This window comes from Athene noctua, chromosome 25 (genome assembly GCF_965140245.1).
Source record: "Athene noctua chromosome 25, bAthNoc1.hap1.1, whole genome shotgun sequence".
NCBI classification, from domain to species: domain Eukaryota; kingdom Metazoa; phylum Chordata; class Aves; order Strigiformes; family Strigidae; genus Athene; species Athene noctua.
This window is the reverse complement of record NC_134061.1, coordinates 903237-920921: the sequence shown is the minus strand read 5'-3', so window position 1 is coordinate 920921 and position 17685 is coordinate 903237. Positions and strand designations below refer to the sequence as shown.

At 55.7% G+C, this 17685-nt stretch overlaps 1 protein-coding gene across 7 annotated transcripts; it reads right to left on the bottom strand.

The window, feature by feature from the left end:
- Window positions 1-1742: 1742 nt before the first annotated feature.
- On the bottom strand, window positions 1743-16243 carry LOC141970355 (keratin, type I cytoskeletal 14-like). 7 transcript variants are annotated; one of them, XM_074926901.1, is made up of 9 exons: window positions 16078-16243; window positions 15663-16002; window positions 14310-14392; window positions 13608-13764; window positions 12935-13096; window positions 12719-12844; window positions 12373-12597; window positions 12038-12047; window positions 11335-11582 (listed from the first exon to the last, which is right to left on the bottom strand). In XM_074926901.1, exons 1-9 carry the CDS (start codon window positions 16185-16187, stop codon window positions 11485-11487), a joined length of 1311 nt encoding a protein of 436 aa, XP_074783002.1. In that variant the 5' UTR covers window positions 16188-16243; the 3' UTR covers window positions 11335-11484. The 7 variants fall into 7 exon arrangements, with proteins under 7 accessions (XP_074783000.1, XP_074782997.1, XP_074783002.1 ...); XM_074926898.1 differs by lacking the exon at window positions 12038-12047 and adding an exon at window positions 11921-11958 and having other exon boundaries at window positions 12377-12597; XM_074926899.1 differs by lacking the exons at window positions 11335-11582; window positions 12038-12047; window positions 12373-12597; ... (4 more) ...; window positions 15663-16002; window positions 16078-16243 and adding exons at window positions 1743-2111; window positions 3007-3256; window positions 3378-3503; ... (3 more) ...; window positions 6251-6590; window positions 6666-6848.
- Window positions 16244-17685: the final 1442 nt, after the last annotated feature.

Here is a 17685-nt window from a genome sequence, read left to right as displayed (position 1 = left end):
CCACCAGCTCTCCTCAGGTATTCGTCTCAGACTGCTCCTGCTGACAGAGTAAATCGATATCTTGGCACTGAGTGACAGATCAGAGATAACCAAATATGCTGCTTGATAAATCTCTCCCTTGTGTCCTCTTGGCTGCAGAAGTGGCCGTGCCTCACTGTGCTGCCAGCAGAGCCAGATACTCTCGGGCTGGCACGTTCTTTTAGCCTCCTACTTCTATTTAATCCAGAATGTCTGTGGTTTGCAGAAAGCCTTTCTGTATTCATATGCTTGGGCCGTTCTGCAGATGGCTCAGGATTCAAAAGCTGCCATTTACAGCTGAAATGCAGCAACTCTCTTCTGACAGGAAAAAAAAAAAAAAAAAAGTGCATTTGCAGTTTAATCAGAATTTCCAGCCTGCACCCTTGCCCCTTGCCATGAAGTCCAAGACAGCTTAATGCTAAAGTACATTTTTCCTCGTTTTTATTTTTGAGGTGGCTCTAGCTCGCTTGACTTCCTGCTTCTGCAGGGAAGTTCTGTTCTCCCAGCAAAGAGCGGAGCGTGATTCAGTCGATGAACTCTTCACTCTGGTCTGCGTTTCATTTCCTGCCCTTCTCTGTAATTGCTGAACAGGAAGAGAGTGATAACATCTCTTCACACTCCCTTTTCTGGAAAGACTGGCAGGTTCCCCACTTCTTCGATCACCTTTCCTCTCCTTTGCTCGTCTTGTCACACCCCGCATGACATCACCAGCTCTCCTCTCGAGTCCGCAGGGCCTGGGGAGCTGCCTTTGTCATTGGTCACCGGGGCCCCGAGAGCCTTTGTGCAGCCGGCGGGATAATGAACCATCAGCAATAATCCAAGAGACGGGCGTGCTTGACTTCGCAGAATCCCCTGGTACATCGTCATAAGCAAAGGGAAGCTGATGTACCACAAGCTTTTACCTTTTCCTTTTTTCTCGGGCCCAAATCTGAACCCAAGGCTGAACGCAGCTCCCAGGTACCACTGGGAAGTTGGATCTAAGGGATTCCATCAGGCCTTTGGGTCTAAAGTGATTTCCTCGCCTCTCTCACCCACGGGACAGGCTCAGGGGGGGGACTGGGTGCCCCAGGAGGGGAATGGGCAGGGGCAGAGGCGGTGCCTGGCTGCCAGCCAGATCCGTGCCCTGATCCCGGCTGGCAGCTTGCCCGCCGGCGTCGGCGTCCGACAACCGGCACGTGTCTGTCAAGGATTTGAGCAGGGATCTGCTAGATGCTGCAGTGATAAAAAATTATTGCCGCTCATCCCTCTGCGGATTAAGCAGTGGTTACTTTAGAGCTGTTACATGCAGCCCTCGGGCAACGTGAAAAGACCTGTATGATATTTTTGTACCGTGTGCCTAATAGTGTGATTTAAACAGTCAAACAAGACAGAAGGCACGGGTGTATAAGATTCACCAACCTCAGAACAGTGCCTGTGACGGTAGTTGTCTTGCTGAAGTCACTGAAGTTCAATTTACGGGAGAAAGTGGTTCTTTCTGATACCAAGAGTTGCACGACTGAGCTTTATTTCGCTGGCTTTATTTATCAGTTATGCGGCACGTTGACCTCACGCATCATCCTTCCATCATTGCCTTCCTTTTGTATAAAATTTATCTGGTTTATGTCTCAGGCAGTCCCATAAGCAATGAGTTCTGTAGAAAAAGCTGTCTCAAATTAGTTTTGCTCCAGGTGGAACCCACATCCCTCCATTCCCCTCCTCTCGCTGGCTTCTTGTGGTTTCTTAGGACTTTCCCTGGCATGAACACACAGCCCTGAGGCTCTGAGGCATCGTGTATCAGTGACAGGCAAGTCTGCAGTTGCATGAACGAGGAAAAAAGCTTTATTAAATGCTTACAGAGTGCACAACGACACCTGCGTGAAATGAGGGGAATAGAGGAAGGAGGAGCAGGTGACTGAAGGGGAAAGCTTTCTGTGACCCATCGCATACGGCCTCGGAGAGTGCTCGGTGCAGCTCGCCGCTCTCTTGGGTTGAGGGTCCCCGGAGCTGCTTGTCCTCCTAGCGAGTGGTGAGAGCAACCTGCTCCCGGGAGGAGACCACCTTCCCGTCCTGCACCTCCTCAACGATCGTGCGGACCTGACGGGAAGATGTCGTGACTGCAGAAGGAAAGCAGAGGACAATTATTCAGAGGGCAGGAGGGAGAGAAATTTCTTATCACGTTATCAGATGTTGTATCTTCTTCAGGAGGATGTCAGAAATTCCACAAGATACTGGAAAACGCTGTTTAAACAACCCTACATTGGCTAGGAAGAGGGAAGAGTGGGCCGATGGGAAAGCTCGAGAAGGGAGAAGTCACACGTCTTAAATGTGTGGTGTCACTTGTTTTCTCAGGTCTGTGTAAGCCAGAACGCCGACTGATCAATCACAAGGCCTGGTGAGGTCAAATCGTTCTTGTGGTAAAGGAGTGCAAGGTATTGCCCTTCCCGACAGCTTTCCCTGTGGCTCGCAGCTGTAAGATGCACCCGAGCTCTCCCCACCGCTGTCACTGATCAGCCAGCAAGGTGGCACAGCACGCCCCAGGAGTGGCCTCAGCCCCTCAGTCTGGCGGCTGCTCCAAAGCAGATCTCGAGCTGTTTGTTACGGATGAGCACAGCGAGACAGGTTCTTACCATCTCTGCCGGAGTGCGAGGACATGGCGGAGGAGTACTGGGAAGAGATGCTACAAGAGAGGGAGAAAAACAGAGAGAAGTTGAGGGACAAACTCTTTTTTGTTGTTGATACACAGGCTCTGATTTCAGGCAGGAGGAAAACAGAAAAGGCTGAGAGCAGCTGCCAGAATTGCTGCCCCACGTGGTGTCTCCGAGAGGCCAGAGGGGCCACTGCCCCTTCCAGCACCAACTGGTGCCCGTTAGAGCATCTCCCTGCAGGGAGCGGGGACAGAACCACCGGGACCTGCAGCTGGTGCCAACGTGGAGACCAACCCTGGACGCTGCAATGGGACCGAGTGCCCAGAGAGCGGGTTCTGCGTGTATCACCCGTCTCCTCCTGAGCCGCCCTCCCCAGGGAGCCCCTCTACGTACTGGGCGTCCTCGCCCTCCAGGAGCCGGCGGTACGTGGCGATCTCCTGCTCCAGGCGGCATTTGACGTCCAGCAGGACCCTGTACTCGTGGTTCTGGCGCTCCATGTCGCAGCGCAGCTCGCCCAGCTGCTCCTCCACGCTGGTGATCAGCGCCTGCAGCTGGGCCAGCTGGGTGCCGTAGCGGGCTTCTGTGTCGGCCAAGGTGCCCTCCAGCGCCGCTTTCTGCGCCCAGAGGAGAGGGTCGGGCTCAGGGGGGCGGCGGCGTGGGGCTGGCAGCGCCCCTGCGTGCCCCGGCCCGCGCGGCTGCGAGCCCCCCGCCCCGCAGGGAGCCGGCCCCTCGTACCGTGCTGAGCTGGGACTGCAGGTCGATCTCCAGGCTCTGGATGGTGCGGCGCAGCTCTGTGATCTCCGTCTTGCCGCTCTGGAGCTGCTCCGTGTTGATGGCCACCTCCCGGTTCAGCTCTTCCGTCTGCGAGGAGGCAGAACCGTGCGTCACCGCCCCGGCGAGGGGCACAGCCCCGGTCCCGCGCCCCCCGGCACTGCCGGCTCCCCGGCTCACCTTGCTGAAGAACCACTGCTCGGCGTCCCTGCGGTTCTTGTCCGCCAGGCTCTCGTACTGCTCCCTCATCTCGGCCAGGATCTTGGTGAGGTCGATCCCGGGAGCAGCATCCATCTCCACGCTGATCTCTCCCCCCACCTGCCCGCGCAGGGCGTTCATCTCCTGCGGCAAAAGAGACACGTGATACACATCAGAGGGACACCGGTTTGTTCCCATCGTGACAGATTTCTTAGCACCCAGCACACGAACCCCCCAAACCTCCTCCTGGAGGCTTGGCCAAAAGAATTGTTTCCCTCTCCCTTACCCGCTCAAGTCTCCTGATGGCAGAGACACTCCTGCACGCCTGACCTGACCTCTATGCACAAGGTACATTTGGTAGGTCCCTGGCTCTGTGCTCACCTCCTCGTGGTTCTTCTTTAGATAAGCCAGCTCCTCCTTCAGGTTCTCGATCTGCATCTCCAGGTCCGCTCTGGCCAGGGTCAGCTCATCCAGGACCCTGCGCAGGCCGTTGATGTCGGCCTCCACGCTCAGGCGCAGAGCCTGCTCCGTCTCAAACCTGGGGACACACACACAGTCGCACCGTGGAGCCAAGCTGATAGAAGATTTTTCTTGTTTCCTTCCCCAGCTTGGTGCATTTCTGCCCAGCATCTGTTATTAAATGTGCGTGCACAGCTCCCCGCAGTGCAGGATTGTCAGGGCACCGCTGTGTCCGGGAAGAGGGGCACATTCCCAGTGTCACTGTTGGTGAGCAGTGACCTGGTGGAGCAAAGCCTTAAGCAGACCAGCTCTTCCCTCCCTTCTCACACGAGCTCTCAAAGGCGTTGGACTCACTTGGTTCTGAAGTCGTCCGCTGCCAGCCTGGCGTTGTCGATCTGCAAGACGATGTTGGCATTTTCGACAGTCGCAGCAAGAATCTGGCAGGGGATAAAACAAAACAGAAAAGTGAAAAAGCAGTCCCCCAAAATGGCGTGCTGCTGCCTGAGTTCCCGTTCAGAAGGGCCGGAGCAGCACTGAACGCGTTGGGCTGAACTTCCACACGGCCTCTGCACAGAGAGAGGATGAGAGGGACGGGCTGCTCCTGCCCCAGCTCCCGCTGGCGCTGAGCCCGTCGGGTGCAGGCGCCGGCACACGCACGTGCCACAGCCTGTTGTCCCCTCTGGAGCGGCATCTCCAGGCGCTCACACCACGCTCAGAGTCCTGGCAGCACTCTGGGCTCTGTCTGGCAATGCTGAACAGCCCAGCTGGGAGGAAAAAAGGGTTGAGGAGGGAGTGTCTTGTGCCTGAATAGTTTGGCTTTCGTAATTGCACCCGAGGTACAAATTCTTGTTCTGGGATTTTGAAAATGATTGGCCATTTAATGAGCGGTAATTTCTGTAGCCACAAGCTAATGAAAAGCTCTCACTGAGTTCTGATGCTTCTGGGGATATCCAAGCAATAATCCGGGAATATTGATGTGGTGATTTCCCAGCTGCGGTGCGGGAGGGGAGGGAAGGGTCTGCCTCCCTCCGGGTCACGAGCAGAGGGTTTCTGCGGGACCCGGCACTTCTGGAATCTGGAGACAGCTTCTGCCCCCACATGTGTCTGAGCGCCAGGTCAGAGCACACCTGGAACCTGAAGAGAACTTTGTGCGTGAGGGCAAGAGCCCTTCACCCCGAGGCGAAGCCCAAGAGAAGGGTTAAAGGAACTGAACAACTGTAGGTACGTGATTCCCCCGGGGCTGAGCCCTGAGCCCTCAGCCTGCTGCCCCCTCCCCTCCCAGGGCAGGTCCTGTCCTCACCCGGCGCCCACCCCTCAGCCCTCCCACCAAGCCTGAGCTTGCTGGGGATGTCACCACGATGAGTAACGTGGGCAGAGGGGGGACAGCGGTGGCGGGTGGGAGGGGAAGGACAGAGTCTGGTGCTTCTGTTCAAGGGCCTTTGCCTAAGATCAGCCAGGGAGCTGCTGGGAACAAAGAAACAAGCTTGGCCGTGATTTCATCTGCTGCATTTCCGAGCGGGGCACGCGCTTGACTTCAGCACCTCCGCAGCCGCCACCGCCACAGCCTGTTCGTGCTTCTGCATTTCACTCGCGTCTGTGTTTGCATCTCCCAAAACCCAGCCATCCCATCGGGCAGGTTCTTTCTTTTTTAACCTCTACCTGGAGCCTCCTATCAGACTAGAAAAGATCTGGTTTGTAAGGGATTTATGAGAACGACTTAGCGTCTCCATTTGCATATCATCCAGTAGTGAACAGTGCCAAAGAGATAACGTGTCCCTGCCTGCAGCGCCTAAGCAGGAGCCTGCCAAGGGGAGCAGGTGCCTGGGGCAGGAGCAGCATCGAGGGAAGGCGGGAGATGGCTGGTGGGGCAGCGCCCGCCCCGCGGCACCAGGCAACCTGAGCCAGCCCCTGACAGCCCTGACCCTGCTCTCCTGCCCCGTCTCTCTCCCTCCACTGAAACAGTCAGTACAGACCCCATCCTTGTGCCTCGTGCAGGACATGACCAAGGACCCGCTGTTCATAAATTATCCCTGTTATTTCCAAGCACGCTCCCCCTGTTTTCCCATCTCAGACCAGTTACCTGTCATTTGTTTGTGCTCTTCCCTTCAGCTTTTAGGAACAGGGTCATCTTTTTAAAAGTGACTTCAATGAAGATGTCTTGGCAATGACAAGCATCCTACCTTGTTCCTGAGCTCCTCGATGGTCCTGTAGTAGGGGCTGTAGTCGCGGTCTGGACCAGGTCCCTGCTTCTTGTACCATTCCCTGATCTTGACCTCCAGGTCCGTGTTGGCCTCCTCCAGGGCACGCACTTTGTCCAGGTAGGCAGCCAGGCGGTCGTTGAGGTTCTGCATCGTCTCCTTTTCGCCAGCCGGGAGGATGCCATCGCCGCCCCCAAAGCCGCCCCCAAAGCCGCCCCCAAAGCCGCCCCCAAAGCCAGCCCCATAGCTGGCCCCATAGCTGCCCCCAAAGGCACCGCCGAGGCCCCCTCCTACGCTGCTGCAGTAGCTGCCGCCATAGCCACTGCCGAGCCCCGAGACAATGCGGGAAGAGACAGAGTAGCTGCCAGAGGCTCCGTGGACGCTGGGGGCTCTGTACCCTGCGCCCCCCACGCGCACGGAGGAAAGCCTGCTGGAGCCCCCGCCCAGGCCACCGAGTCCCTTGAGGGAGGTGGAGGAGGAGTATTGCCTGACAGTGGTGGTGCTCATGGCGAAGGCTGGCGGGGCTGGAGGGCTGGCGAGAGACACCCGGCTCGGCAGCGCAGGCAGCGAGTGCTCGCTTCCCCCTGCCTTGAGCCCTTTATAGCCCGGGCGGGAGGCGTTGCCGGCGCTTTTTTTTTTTTTTTTTTTTTTTTGGTTGCATTCCCGATGATTTTCATCACTCCTAAAATCTGAGCCAACTTCCAGAATCGTCATTTTTGCCTTTGTTCTATTAATGCTTTTTGTCATATTCCACGAGAAACTTTTTATCTCACAAAGGGCGTCTTTATGCTTCTTCCGTTTCCAAGTAAATAGTCAGGTGTGATTCAAAGTAGGACGCTCCTTGCTCAGGGCTACATTTTAATGCTGCTTTGTACTGTTAGCTCTGAAATAGAGCTGTTCAGACAGCGTTTCGATGGAGCGTGTCAGCATCCCTTTCTCTGTGTCTTTTGTCCCAGCTATAGAGTGTCGGGGCTGTCTTTAGGTTGCACACACACACACCTGCAGGGACAGCAGCCGTGTCCTGGAGCCCTGAATGTTCATGCAGAGCCCTCTGAGGACAATGGGGTTAGAAGGAACTTGGCTGCCATCCTGGAAATGCAAGTCCAGTCTTTTATCCACAGAGAGAGGGATGTTCTGTAATGAAAAAGCAATGAAAAGGGAGTTCATGCTTCAGGGCTTGTTCAATTCTTTGCTCCAGAGACTACCCAAGGGTGGTGAATAGGAAAAGGCAATAAGCAGTGGATGTTTGTGTTCTTCTTTGTGGACAAGAGCCTGGCAAACCATTGAGAAAGGGCAGGGTATGGCTACTAGCTGACGTAACCTAAAAATTATGAGATGCTCCAGGAAAAATTGTGGAATAACATAAAGTAGATGAAGGATGTAAGGAAAAAAGCTCCTGGTCTCTAAGCACTGTGAGCAAGAGTGCGAAGTCGACAGGAACAGAGCCTAGGAGCTAATGCTAACGATGGTTTCTGTGATGAACATCTCAGCCCGTCGTGACGGGGCAGACAACTTCAGTGTGAGTTTGGAATTTACAGCTCCCATGTAAACAGAGCTTCAGGAGAGATACCTCTGATTTTGCCTCTGAAGAGCAAAGAGGCTCAAAAAGTGAGTGCAGGAGGCATGGTCGAGCTCTGTTCTCCGCGCTGACCTGCCTCATGGGCAGAAACCGCAGATCTGAGTGTCACTAGCTAATAATGCAGGGTGTGGAGGGGAAGATATTTCTCATGTGTGTACACAGTGAAGTGTCTGACTGTCTTCGCAGACAGGCCCCAACAACCCCTCCCCAACAGCCAAGTTCTTCCTTAGATCGTTTGCCAAAGGAGGGGGGAGAGAGTCTGGAAATCAGCAAGGGAGGCACTTTCTGAGCAGCTCTAAGGGCACAACTCCCTCCCCTCTACCTGGAGAAAGCTGGAAACGGTGCAGGAGTGGGCTGTGTCCTTGGACTGTCAGGAGGTGGCTGCTATGGAGAAGCCACTGGTGAACGGAGACAAGTCTGTGCGACTCGGAGAACTGGAGAACTGGAATCTCCGCCGTGTTTGCTCTGGCTGGAGGACGGGTTCAGTCTCCCGGCAGCAGCATCTTGTCGCGTCAGCGCCAGGAGACGGGGCGCCCACTTGCCGCTCGCCCTCCCGGTGGCAGGGGCGCAGCAGCGTGGGGGCGGCTGGGATGGGCAGCTCCGAGGAACGGGCTTCTCCTCACTTCCATTTTCTCACCTTCACCCGGGGCATGCAGACGGGCAGAACTCATGGGCCGTCCGTGCTGCGGGCAGCGGTGGCACGGAGGAAGGGGAACGTCCGTGACAAAACCAGTCCAGAGCCCCCGGGCCAGTCCAGCCCCTCAGCCCTGGCGTGGGCGAAGGGCCCGGCCGCAGCCCTCAGCTCCCGACACCCAGGGACTGCCCCAACGTCACGCGGTGACAGCGGGTTCTTTTTTTATATGAAATTGCTTTCCTTTCATCTTTTGTTTCCTATTTAACTGCTGTGTCATAAAAACACACATTGCCCAAAATATCTATGATATTTTGATAATGCCACAAGGCAGCAATTAAAATCATGAAGCGTTAATTAAGACTTGAAACAACATATTAAAAATTCTAATACGTTATTTACGTGATCTCCCATTGAACACAACCACAAATGACTGCGTATTGTTTGTACCACGCTCTCTCTTAAAGGAAAGGCTGGCTATTAAAGCAGATTCTGCCTCTGTTCCGTGAGCACATGCACACTACGAGCCTATTTTTGATACGTTTCAAAATCAGAATGCCGGTTCTGTGGCGCAGCAGTCATTTCATGGCAGCACATTGGTGTTTAAACAGACAATATTGTCTTACTTCAGGAGAAGTTCTGGCTCCAGACATACATATCAGCAGACCTGGTAGATGAAAATACCTGAACAAAACCACTTCTCTCTTTATTTTAGCGTGTGTAAAAACTTTGCCCTGCTATCAGATTATCGGAGGAATGTTCCCTAAAATGAGATGAAAAGCAGCACCTGAATGTCTCTGTCTAAAGTGGTCTTTTTATGTCAGATGAACTCAGTGTAGCTTGAGAAGTCGAACCTTCTTTCTGGAATAAAATACCACTTTCTGAAACCTGCCTCAAGCTGCCGCTGCCTGTCTGCATAAGCCACCACCTGCAGCTCTCTCCTCAACGGGTTTCTTAAGGTCAGGACTTATTATTAATGCTTAAGGCAGGAGAGAATCAACATCTGTTTTCCACACCTCCCTCGCAATTTGCAGTAGCAATGCTTCGCTAACAAAATCCCCTGTTTTAATTACTCATTAATTAACTTCTGTTAGCAAAGTATTATTTGTTGTTTCTATAGCAACACAGGTGTGCCCAGGCTTTTCCAGGAGAAAAATCTAAAGCAAGGATGAATTCCAGCGAGGCACCTCCAGCATCCCCGCGCCGGGTGTCGCAGGGGCACGACCAGGGTGGGGAGCTGGGAGGAGCTGCGAGAGGGGTGACGGTCCCTGTGCCACCCAGGCCAGGACGTGGGTCCCTCAGAGGTGACCTGGGGAGCCCCAGGTGCTGCCTGCGGGTGTGTCTGTCCCTTCCCTTCACAGGCGCCTGCGCCCGAGCTGCTCAACGCCTGCCCTCCGCCAGCCCCGGGCGCGGAGCGTGGCTGGGGAGAGGCCCCTCGTGCTGTGCCGTGCCCCTCGTCCCGGCTGTGGGAGCGGACAGGGCGCAGGCTGTGGGGCTGCGGCTGGAATTGCCTCCGTCAGGAATTGCGCCCCGTTACCCACCCGCGGCCCATCCACGAGGCACCGTCAGTGCGTGCCGCGGCAGCGCCGGGGAGCCCTTCTCCTGCCCACAGCGCTCCTGGGTTGTGTGCACGTGTCCTCAGGTGGAATCTGAGCGGAGGTGAGATCCCTGTTGGGCAGCACTACGCTTCAGAACCAAAGCCCCAGGTCGGGGGATGCTGGGAGCGCTTTAAGCCGGTTTGGTGAGGGCTCGGCGCGAGGTGCAGGGGCAGCTGATGCTCCGCACGAGGTGCAGAGGACGGGGGATGCAGCCCTGGTGTGTGGCTGCAGCCCAGGACCTCGCCAGACCCTTCTACCTCAGCTTGTGGTGCAGGTGAGGCACCGCAGGGATCCTTTTTGGAAAAAAACCCCCTGAATTCTCACTTATCTCCCCATAAAACCCAGGCAGATTTTCTGGAACAGGGTTTTAAAACTGTGTGGCCAGCTCATTACACACGTTCAGTAACATTTCTCTGAATCATCCCATCGATTTAGCAGTCGGATTTATGAAGTAATAAATCAGTGGAATCCAGCCAAGAATGTGTCTGAACTGGCTTTCCAGGAACAGCCGGGCCAGCTGACGGCACCGCCAGCCGCTGCCTCAGGAGCAGCCACCAACATCCAGAGAGCCAGGAGTAACTCCCGGAGGAGTTTTAATCTTTTTGCTTGTCCAGACCATGCCCCCCCCCGACTCCCATCGCTTGTTTTCCTCACGCTTTAGCGGTGCCTTTGGAAGCGAGAAATAAACCAAGCTGGGTTTGTATTTCTGGAGGGGCATCAGCCCGCGTGTCCCTGCCACATCTGCAGCTCAGTTGTGTTTCACCACACAGGTTGTGATCGGGACCACACGGCGGCTGCTGAGGCCGAGCTGGGGCAGGGAGCGTTCGCAGGGTGCTGGCGGGGTCACCTGGGCTTTGTTCACTTTCTTGCTTGGACTCCCTGAGTTAAAAGCTTCAGCTCTGCTGTTGCTGGACATTGAAGCCGAGGAAGCAGCGCTTTGCCCCCACCCGAAAGTCTCAGCGACACATCTGAGGTGAAATAGAGACTCTCACCGGCCTCACCTCCCATCACCCACCCACTCGGTTCCCTCCAGACCTCCGCCCCCAGCAGCTGTCGGCACCGGCGCAGCGGGGTCTCGGGCAGCACAGCAGGGTCGGTGTAGGGGCCCCCCAGCCGCGTCGCGGAGATGGAGAACGTTAACTCCTTCCAGAGAGGAGCTTTGTCCCACAGCTCCCGGCGGGGGACAGTCTGGCTCCTCAGAGCAACAAGACAAGACCCTGGTTTGCACGAGCACGAAGAAAAGCTTTATTGGGTTTCTGAACGCGGCGCAGCGCTTAGGGAAGGGTGAGGGAAGCGCGGGTGTGATGAGAAGAGACGACGCTTCTCGTGATCTACGTAGCCAGAGCACATAAGCTGGAATCTTCTTTTGCTTTGCTCTGCGAGGTTTGCAGCAAACCACGCAGCCCCCTCAGTGGGCAGACTGGGTGATCTGCTCACGGGAGGAAATCACCTTCCCGTCCTGGACCTCCTCAAAGATCGTGCGGATTTGGCGGGTAGTTACAGGTGCTGCAATGGAGAAAGAAGGAGCCGTTATTTGCAGGGAAGGAGGGAGAAAGTGTCTTACAGTTTTTCAGGGGTAGATTTGTTATTACCGGCAAGTGCTCAGAAAGCCAGTACAACCACCACATTCCTCCCCCAAAATACTTTATTGTACGGCTTCAGTCTGCACAGACAATCTCCTGAAACAGGTGGTGGTGCATTGCAAGAGTGGTTTATGTCAATTCACATTTTGAAAACACAGTAATAAATTTAGTAAATTAGTAGAGAGAGGCCGTGCTAAGAAGGTGGCTAAGGATATGGCAGAGCCACGTGTGATCAGTGCTTCAGCCAGGACACGTTCTTACCTTCTTTCACAGACTGCGAGATGTAGTGGGAAGACATGCTACGGGAGGAGAAAAGAGACAGAGTGGTCAGAAATGCAAAAAGTGAGCAGTGTCTAAGACATAATCGTTATTTAAAACCCCGCCTTTTCTTCTTGTACCAGTATGTGATTAAAATGCCTCCTGGAAACTGCCTAGTGACAAATCTGGAAGGAGGACACTGGTGAGGGTGAGTGTGGCAGCGCGAGCAGCAATGGAACCCGCTCCGAGGGGGGGGCTGGATCCCAGGGATGCCGCAGTGCTGTGACACCCACTGGGCTCTGCTGGGCTAGGACTGAAAGGGGAGACCCTGCTGCATGCCCTGGGCCAGGAAACGGGCTCACAGCAGCCTCCAGCGCAGGCAGGTGGTTCCTTTTTTATTTCCTTCGCTATCACCCGTCTCCTCCTGAGCCGCCCTCCCCAGGGAGCCCCTCTACGTACTGGGCGTCCTCGCCCTCCAGGAGCCGGCGGTACGTGGCGATCTCCTGCTCCAGGCGGCATTTGACGTCCAGCAGGACCCTGTACTCGTGGTTCTGGCGCTCCATGTCGCAGCGCAGCTCGCCCAGCTGCTCCTCCACGCTGGTGATCAGCGCCTGCAGCTGGGCCAGCTGGGTGCCGTAGCGGGCTTCTGTGTCGGCCAAGGTGCCCTCCAGCGCCGCTTTCTGCGCCCAGAGGAGAGGGTCGGGCTCAGGGGGGCGGCGGCGTGGGGCTGGCAGCGCCCCTGCGTGCCCCGGCCCGCGCGGCTGCGAGCCCCCCGCCCCGCAGGGAGCCGGCCCCTCGTACCGTGCTGAGCTGGGACTGCAGGTCGATCTCCAGGCTCTGGATGGTGCGGCGCAGCTCTGTGATCTCCGTCTTGCCGCTCTGGAGCTGCTCCGTGTTGATGGCCACCTCCCGGTTCAGCTCTTCCGTCTGCGAGGAGGCAGAACCGTGCGTCACCGCCCCGGCGAGAGGCACAGCCCCGGTCCCGCGCCCCCCGGCACTGCCGGCTCCCCGGCTCACCTTGCTGAAGAACCACTGCTCGGCGTCCCTGCGGTTCTTGTCCGCCAGGCTCTCGTACTGCTCCCTCATCTCGGCCAGGATCTTGGTGAGGTCGATCCCGGGAGCAGCATCCATCTCCACGCTGATCTCTCCCCCCACCTGCCCGCGCAGGGCGTTCATCTCCTGCGGCAAAAGAGACACATCTTCACGCCCTGCAACCACCGGCGTGCAGAGATGTTCCTCTGGAGTTCTTCAGGAATGGGGGCATCCTGCAGCAGGTCTTTCTGGGGCAGATCAACGGGGAGCAAACTGGGGCCTGTGTGCCACAATCGGAGAGAAAATTATCCAGATTCTTAAGAAATCTCCATTTGAGTTGTTAATTCTTTAGGGAGTAACTCAGAGCCTGTGGCTGGCTTCGTTTCTCGGGAGACAGACCTTCCAGGCCTGAAGCTGCTGGGGTTGTTAATAAACCTCTGACAGCTACACTGGACGTTACTGAAATGACAAGTGGTGAGGGGTTATAGAGGCTCCGGAGAGGATGAGCTGTCAGCCAGAACGCAGCATCTCTGCTCCCCTACAGCACCTCTCATCTGCCCTCCCCGCAGTTCACAACTCAGCATAGTCTGAAAGGTTGGACCTGACCTCCTATTTCTGGGCTCAGGCTGGACTTTTTTGAGCCTGGCTCTGTGCTCACCTCCTCGTGGTTCTTCTTTAGATAAGCCAGCTCCTCCTTCAGGTTCTCGATCTGCATCTCCAGGTCAGCTCTGGCCAGGGTCAGCTCATCCAGGACCCTGCGCAGGCCGTTGATGTCGGACTCCACGCTCAGGCGCAGACTCTGCTCCGTCTCAAACCTGGGGACACAAGAACAGTCACAGAAGTAGCATGGGATGTTGCCCAGCCGGGCACAGAGCACCTCGGTTTGGTGTTCGCTTCCTCCACGCCGCTGCTGGCATCGTGGCAACACTGCACGACCCCGCTGGCGCGGGAGAACCCCCTGATGGCGAGTGCCAGTGCATGCAGGGGAGGGGCTGAGGACAGCGCCCATCTCAGTCCATAGCATCACCTTGCTCCCGACGGCACCGGGCCTTGTCACTGGGCCTGGGCTTTGCTGAGCTCTACACACACAGCCCAAGAGGCACAGGGCAAGTTCTCTGCACAGGAGAGGTCGTAACACAAAGGAACAAGCAACGGGAGTAAAATAGAGAAGTTTTGGATGGATGAGAAACAATCCCTAAGCCCCTGTAAGATTTAGATAACTATCTGCTTTGGAAATTGAACCTTCAGTTTGAAGGCTTTGTGTCCATGCTGCCTTTTTGGGGTTTGGATGGGATTTTCTCCTCATTGCATCAAATGTCTCTGCAGACTTTGTTCTGTTTTTCCAGGAAATGTGGCTTACTTGGTCCTGAAGTCATCAGCTGTCAGCCTGGCGTTGTCAATCTGCAGGAGGAGGTTGGCGTTGTCAACGGTGGCCACCAGGACCTGGAGAGGGGAGGACAAAGACAAAGCACTGAAGGAGCGTCAGGAACTCCTCTGGCTGCCCGAGGGGTGGGAGCACAAGGGAGACGGTCGGGACAGGAATAGTTCTGGGGAAGCTTGGGGCTTCCTTCGCAGAATCAGGACAAGTGAGCCACAGCTGAGAGTCACTGCGGGAAGGGGCCGATTGCTCTGTGACTTCCCTTCCCAAAAATCCGTCACTAAGTGTTTCAAAAGGAAGCTTGGAGCCACGTAAGATGTGTGAGATCGGAAGCGGGCGTTTGTTCCCACGCTTCGGGCAGGAGCTGATTGTGCAAGGGTCAGGCAGGACTCGCCTGCTCCCCCGTCCACGGCCCCCGGGGCTGCTCTGCCAGGACAGGTGGGCCAGGAGGGCGTTTGTGCTTGGCAAACCTTGTGCCCATTTGCTCTGGGATAGATTTAATTTCTTGACTGCAGAAAAGGAGCAAAATGCAGTGAGCAGGTGCCTAGAGCTTCTGATTTTTATATTACAAACCCAGGAGCAAATGATCCACGGGGAGAAGATTGGAGTCAGAGTTTGGGAAGACGTCGGTTACGGGGCCAAGGAGAGGGAGGGAAGGTGGATTCCCAGCAGCGTTTGCTGGCGCAGCCCCAGCTGTACCTGCCTGCCTTCCTGGTCACTGGGGTAATTCGTACGTAAGTGAGAGAAGACGACAGTCAACTCTTGAGTATTTCCTCCAAAATGGGCTGGTGGGAATCAAATCAGATCTGAGAGAAATCCCCCCCCGAGCTGCCTGGGACAGCGGGTTTGCATCAGGCCTGGCCCTGGGGCAGGGACTGCCAAAAGGAGCTGAAAAAGCCATTATTGGCCAATTCCATCTTTTTAGCATCTAAACCACATCAATAGGGAGGAGCTGAAACAAGTTTGCAGACTCTCTGTATGTTTACCAATACGACGTCAATGTTTCAGGCTTTGTGCACACCTACACTTGCCCTGCACATTCATTTAAACTCCCCGAACAGGCATTATCAAGGCAGGGCTCTTATTCTTCAGTTTTGCATTACATCCTTTTACAGCTGCTTCTTCCAGTGCAAACTGCCATCTCTTCCATCTGGAGGATGAAGTCAAAAGCTGACATTGAGGCATCTCTGAATTTCCGGCCCGGTGCTCTGCGCGTGCATCCCAGATGCTTTTTTACCACATAGTTAGTGCTTACTAATTGCAGAGGGAGCAGTCCGTGTTTCTGCCTCCTCTCTGGTAACAAGACACCCCGATGTGTTAATGGCAGCATCCTACCTTGTTCCTGAGCTCCTCGATGGTCCTGTAGTAGGGGCTGTAGTCGCGGTCTGGACCAGGTCCCTGCTTCTTGTACCATTCCCTGATCTTGACCTCCAGGTCCGTGTTGGCCTCCTCCAGGGCACGCACTTTGTCCAGGTAGGCAGCCAGGCGGTCGTTGAGGTTCTGCATCGTCTCCTTTTCGCCAGCCGGGAGGATGCCATCGCCGCCCCCAAAGCCGCCCCCAAAGCCGCCCCCAAAGCCGGCCCCATAGCTGGCCCCATAGCTGGCCCCATAGCTGCCCCCAAAGGCACCGCCGAGGCCCCCTCCTACGCTGCTGCAGTAGCTGCCGCCATAGCCACTGCCGAGCCCCGAGACAATGCGGGAAGAGACAGAGTAGCTGCCAGAGGCTCCGTGGACGCTGGGGGCTCTGTACCCTGCGCCCCCCACGCGCACGGAGGAAAGCCTGCTGGAGCCCCCGCCCAGGCCACCGAGTCCCTTGAGGGAGGTGGAGGAGGAGTATTGCCTGACAGTGGTGGTGCTCATGGCGAAGGCTGGCGGGGCTGGAGGGCTGGCGAGAGACACCCGGCTCGGCAGCGCAGGCAGCGAGTGCTCGCTTCCCCCTGCCTTGAGCCCTTTATAGCCCGGGCGGGAGGCGTTGCCGGCGCTTTTCGTCACCCCTGACAGCCAGAGCCAAATTCCAGAATCATCATTTTTCTCTCCCCGATTTCAGGTCTTTTGTCACATCCCACTAGAAGCACCACGGCACACTGGGGATCTTCTCCTTCCGCTTTAGTTCCCGGCACCCCGCGTGATTCAGACCCAGCTCCTTGCTCGTGGCTACGTTTTACATTTCACTGTTGCACCTGAGACGCGGAGCCGCTCACTCCAGCTCCACCCCGCTGCTCCTCCATGAAGTAACACAAGTGAATCCTCTCTGATATGCCAAGTTGCCCGCAAGTGTCTTATATCATTAAAAACTACAAATATATTTATTTGGTTTTTTAAAGAGTCTAAAGCCAGCGAAAGCTGCTGACTTAAGAGCTCTGCACATCCATAATCTTTATATGGGCCGACCCAAAGGCAGATGGAAACTTTCCTGTCAGGATCTCTGTCCCGGGACAAGCACAGACCTGGCGGTGTTTGTGTGCTGGTACCGTATTTGGCAGAAATCTTGTAGCTCAGAAGAGAAGAAGCTCCAGTAATTTCTGCTCGCGTACTGGCTTAGGGTGAATCTCTGCAGAGACTGCAAAGTCCCTACGACAGGGGGGTTTCGGGCAGTTTAAAAGGCAGATGCTTCCCAGCGGCACCTGCTTTGCTGCGTCTCCTCTCACAAAGGCCACAGAAGCAGTCTGGGACTTCTAAAAGATTTGTAGAACCTAAAAAGTCCTGTGCCACGCTTCCTTCTATCTCATTGCTGTGGCAAGTTTTAACGCTTAAATAGTCTAGATCAGAGAGAAAGGATTTGAAGCTGCGTTGGACACCCAGCGCCAGGACACGTCTCGTGCAGCTTCTGATGGGAAGAGTGTGCTCGATCCCCTCGGTGCTCGTGCCTGTGATGCTTTTTCTGCAGATCTGCAGCTGCCAGACACGACGCTGACGTAACACACCAGGCCCAGCAGCGCCCGCATCCGAAGTGCTGATGGGCAAAGTGCAACAGGGGCAGGGACGCCGCGACCACCGGCGCAGCAGCGGGTCGGAGCGGGGCGAGGAGAGGAGCTGCCCGGAGGAGAAGCCCCGCAGCCCCGATAGCCACGCCTGCCTCAGCTATTAAGGGATTGGGTGTAGTGATTATAGTGATGCAGCTGGACAGGTATTAGCGTGAAAAAAAGCGGCAGAGAACCAGGAAAGGAGACACTGCACTGTTTTATTCTTTGTTGGGAAAAAAAAAAAAAAAAAATCCCTTTACTGATGTGGCGCCAGCTCTTGCAGTACACAGTGGAAAATCGCACGCCCAACCTGCTGGGCTGCCTGGCTCCAGCGATGTCATTCTCTGCTAAGAGAAGTTATTTTTTCTTTTAGGAGAGGTGCCTGTGAGGTAGTG

Excerpts from the sequence above, each read along its gene's own strand:
- LOC141970355 (XM_074926895.1), bottom strand. The coding sequence starts at position 16,187 with ATGAGCACCACCACTGTCAGGCAATACTCCTCCTCCACCTCCCTCAAG. Across the intron at positions 13,097-13,607 it reads TAAAGAAGAACCACGAGGAG|GAGATGAACGCCCTGCGCGG; the intron begins GTGAGCACAGAG and ends CTTTTGCCGCAG. Across the intron at positions 12,598-12,718 it reads TGCAGTCCCAGCTCAGCACG|AAAGCGGCGCTGGAGGGCAC; the intron begins GTACGAGGGGCC and ends CTCTGGGCGCAG.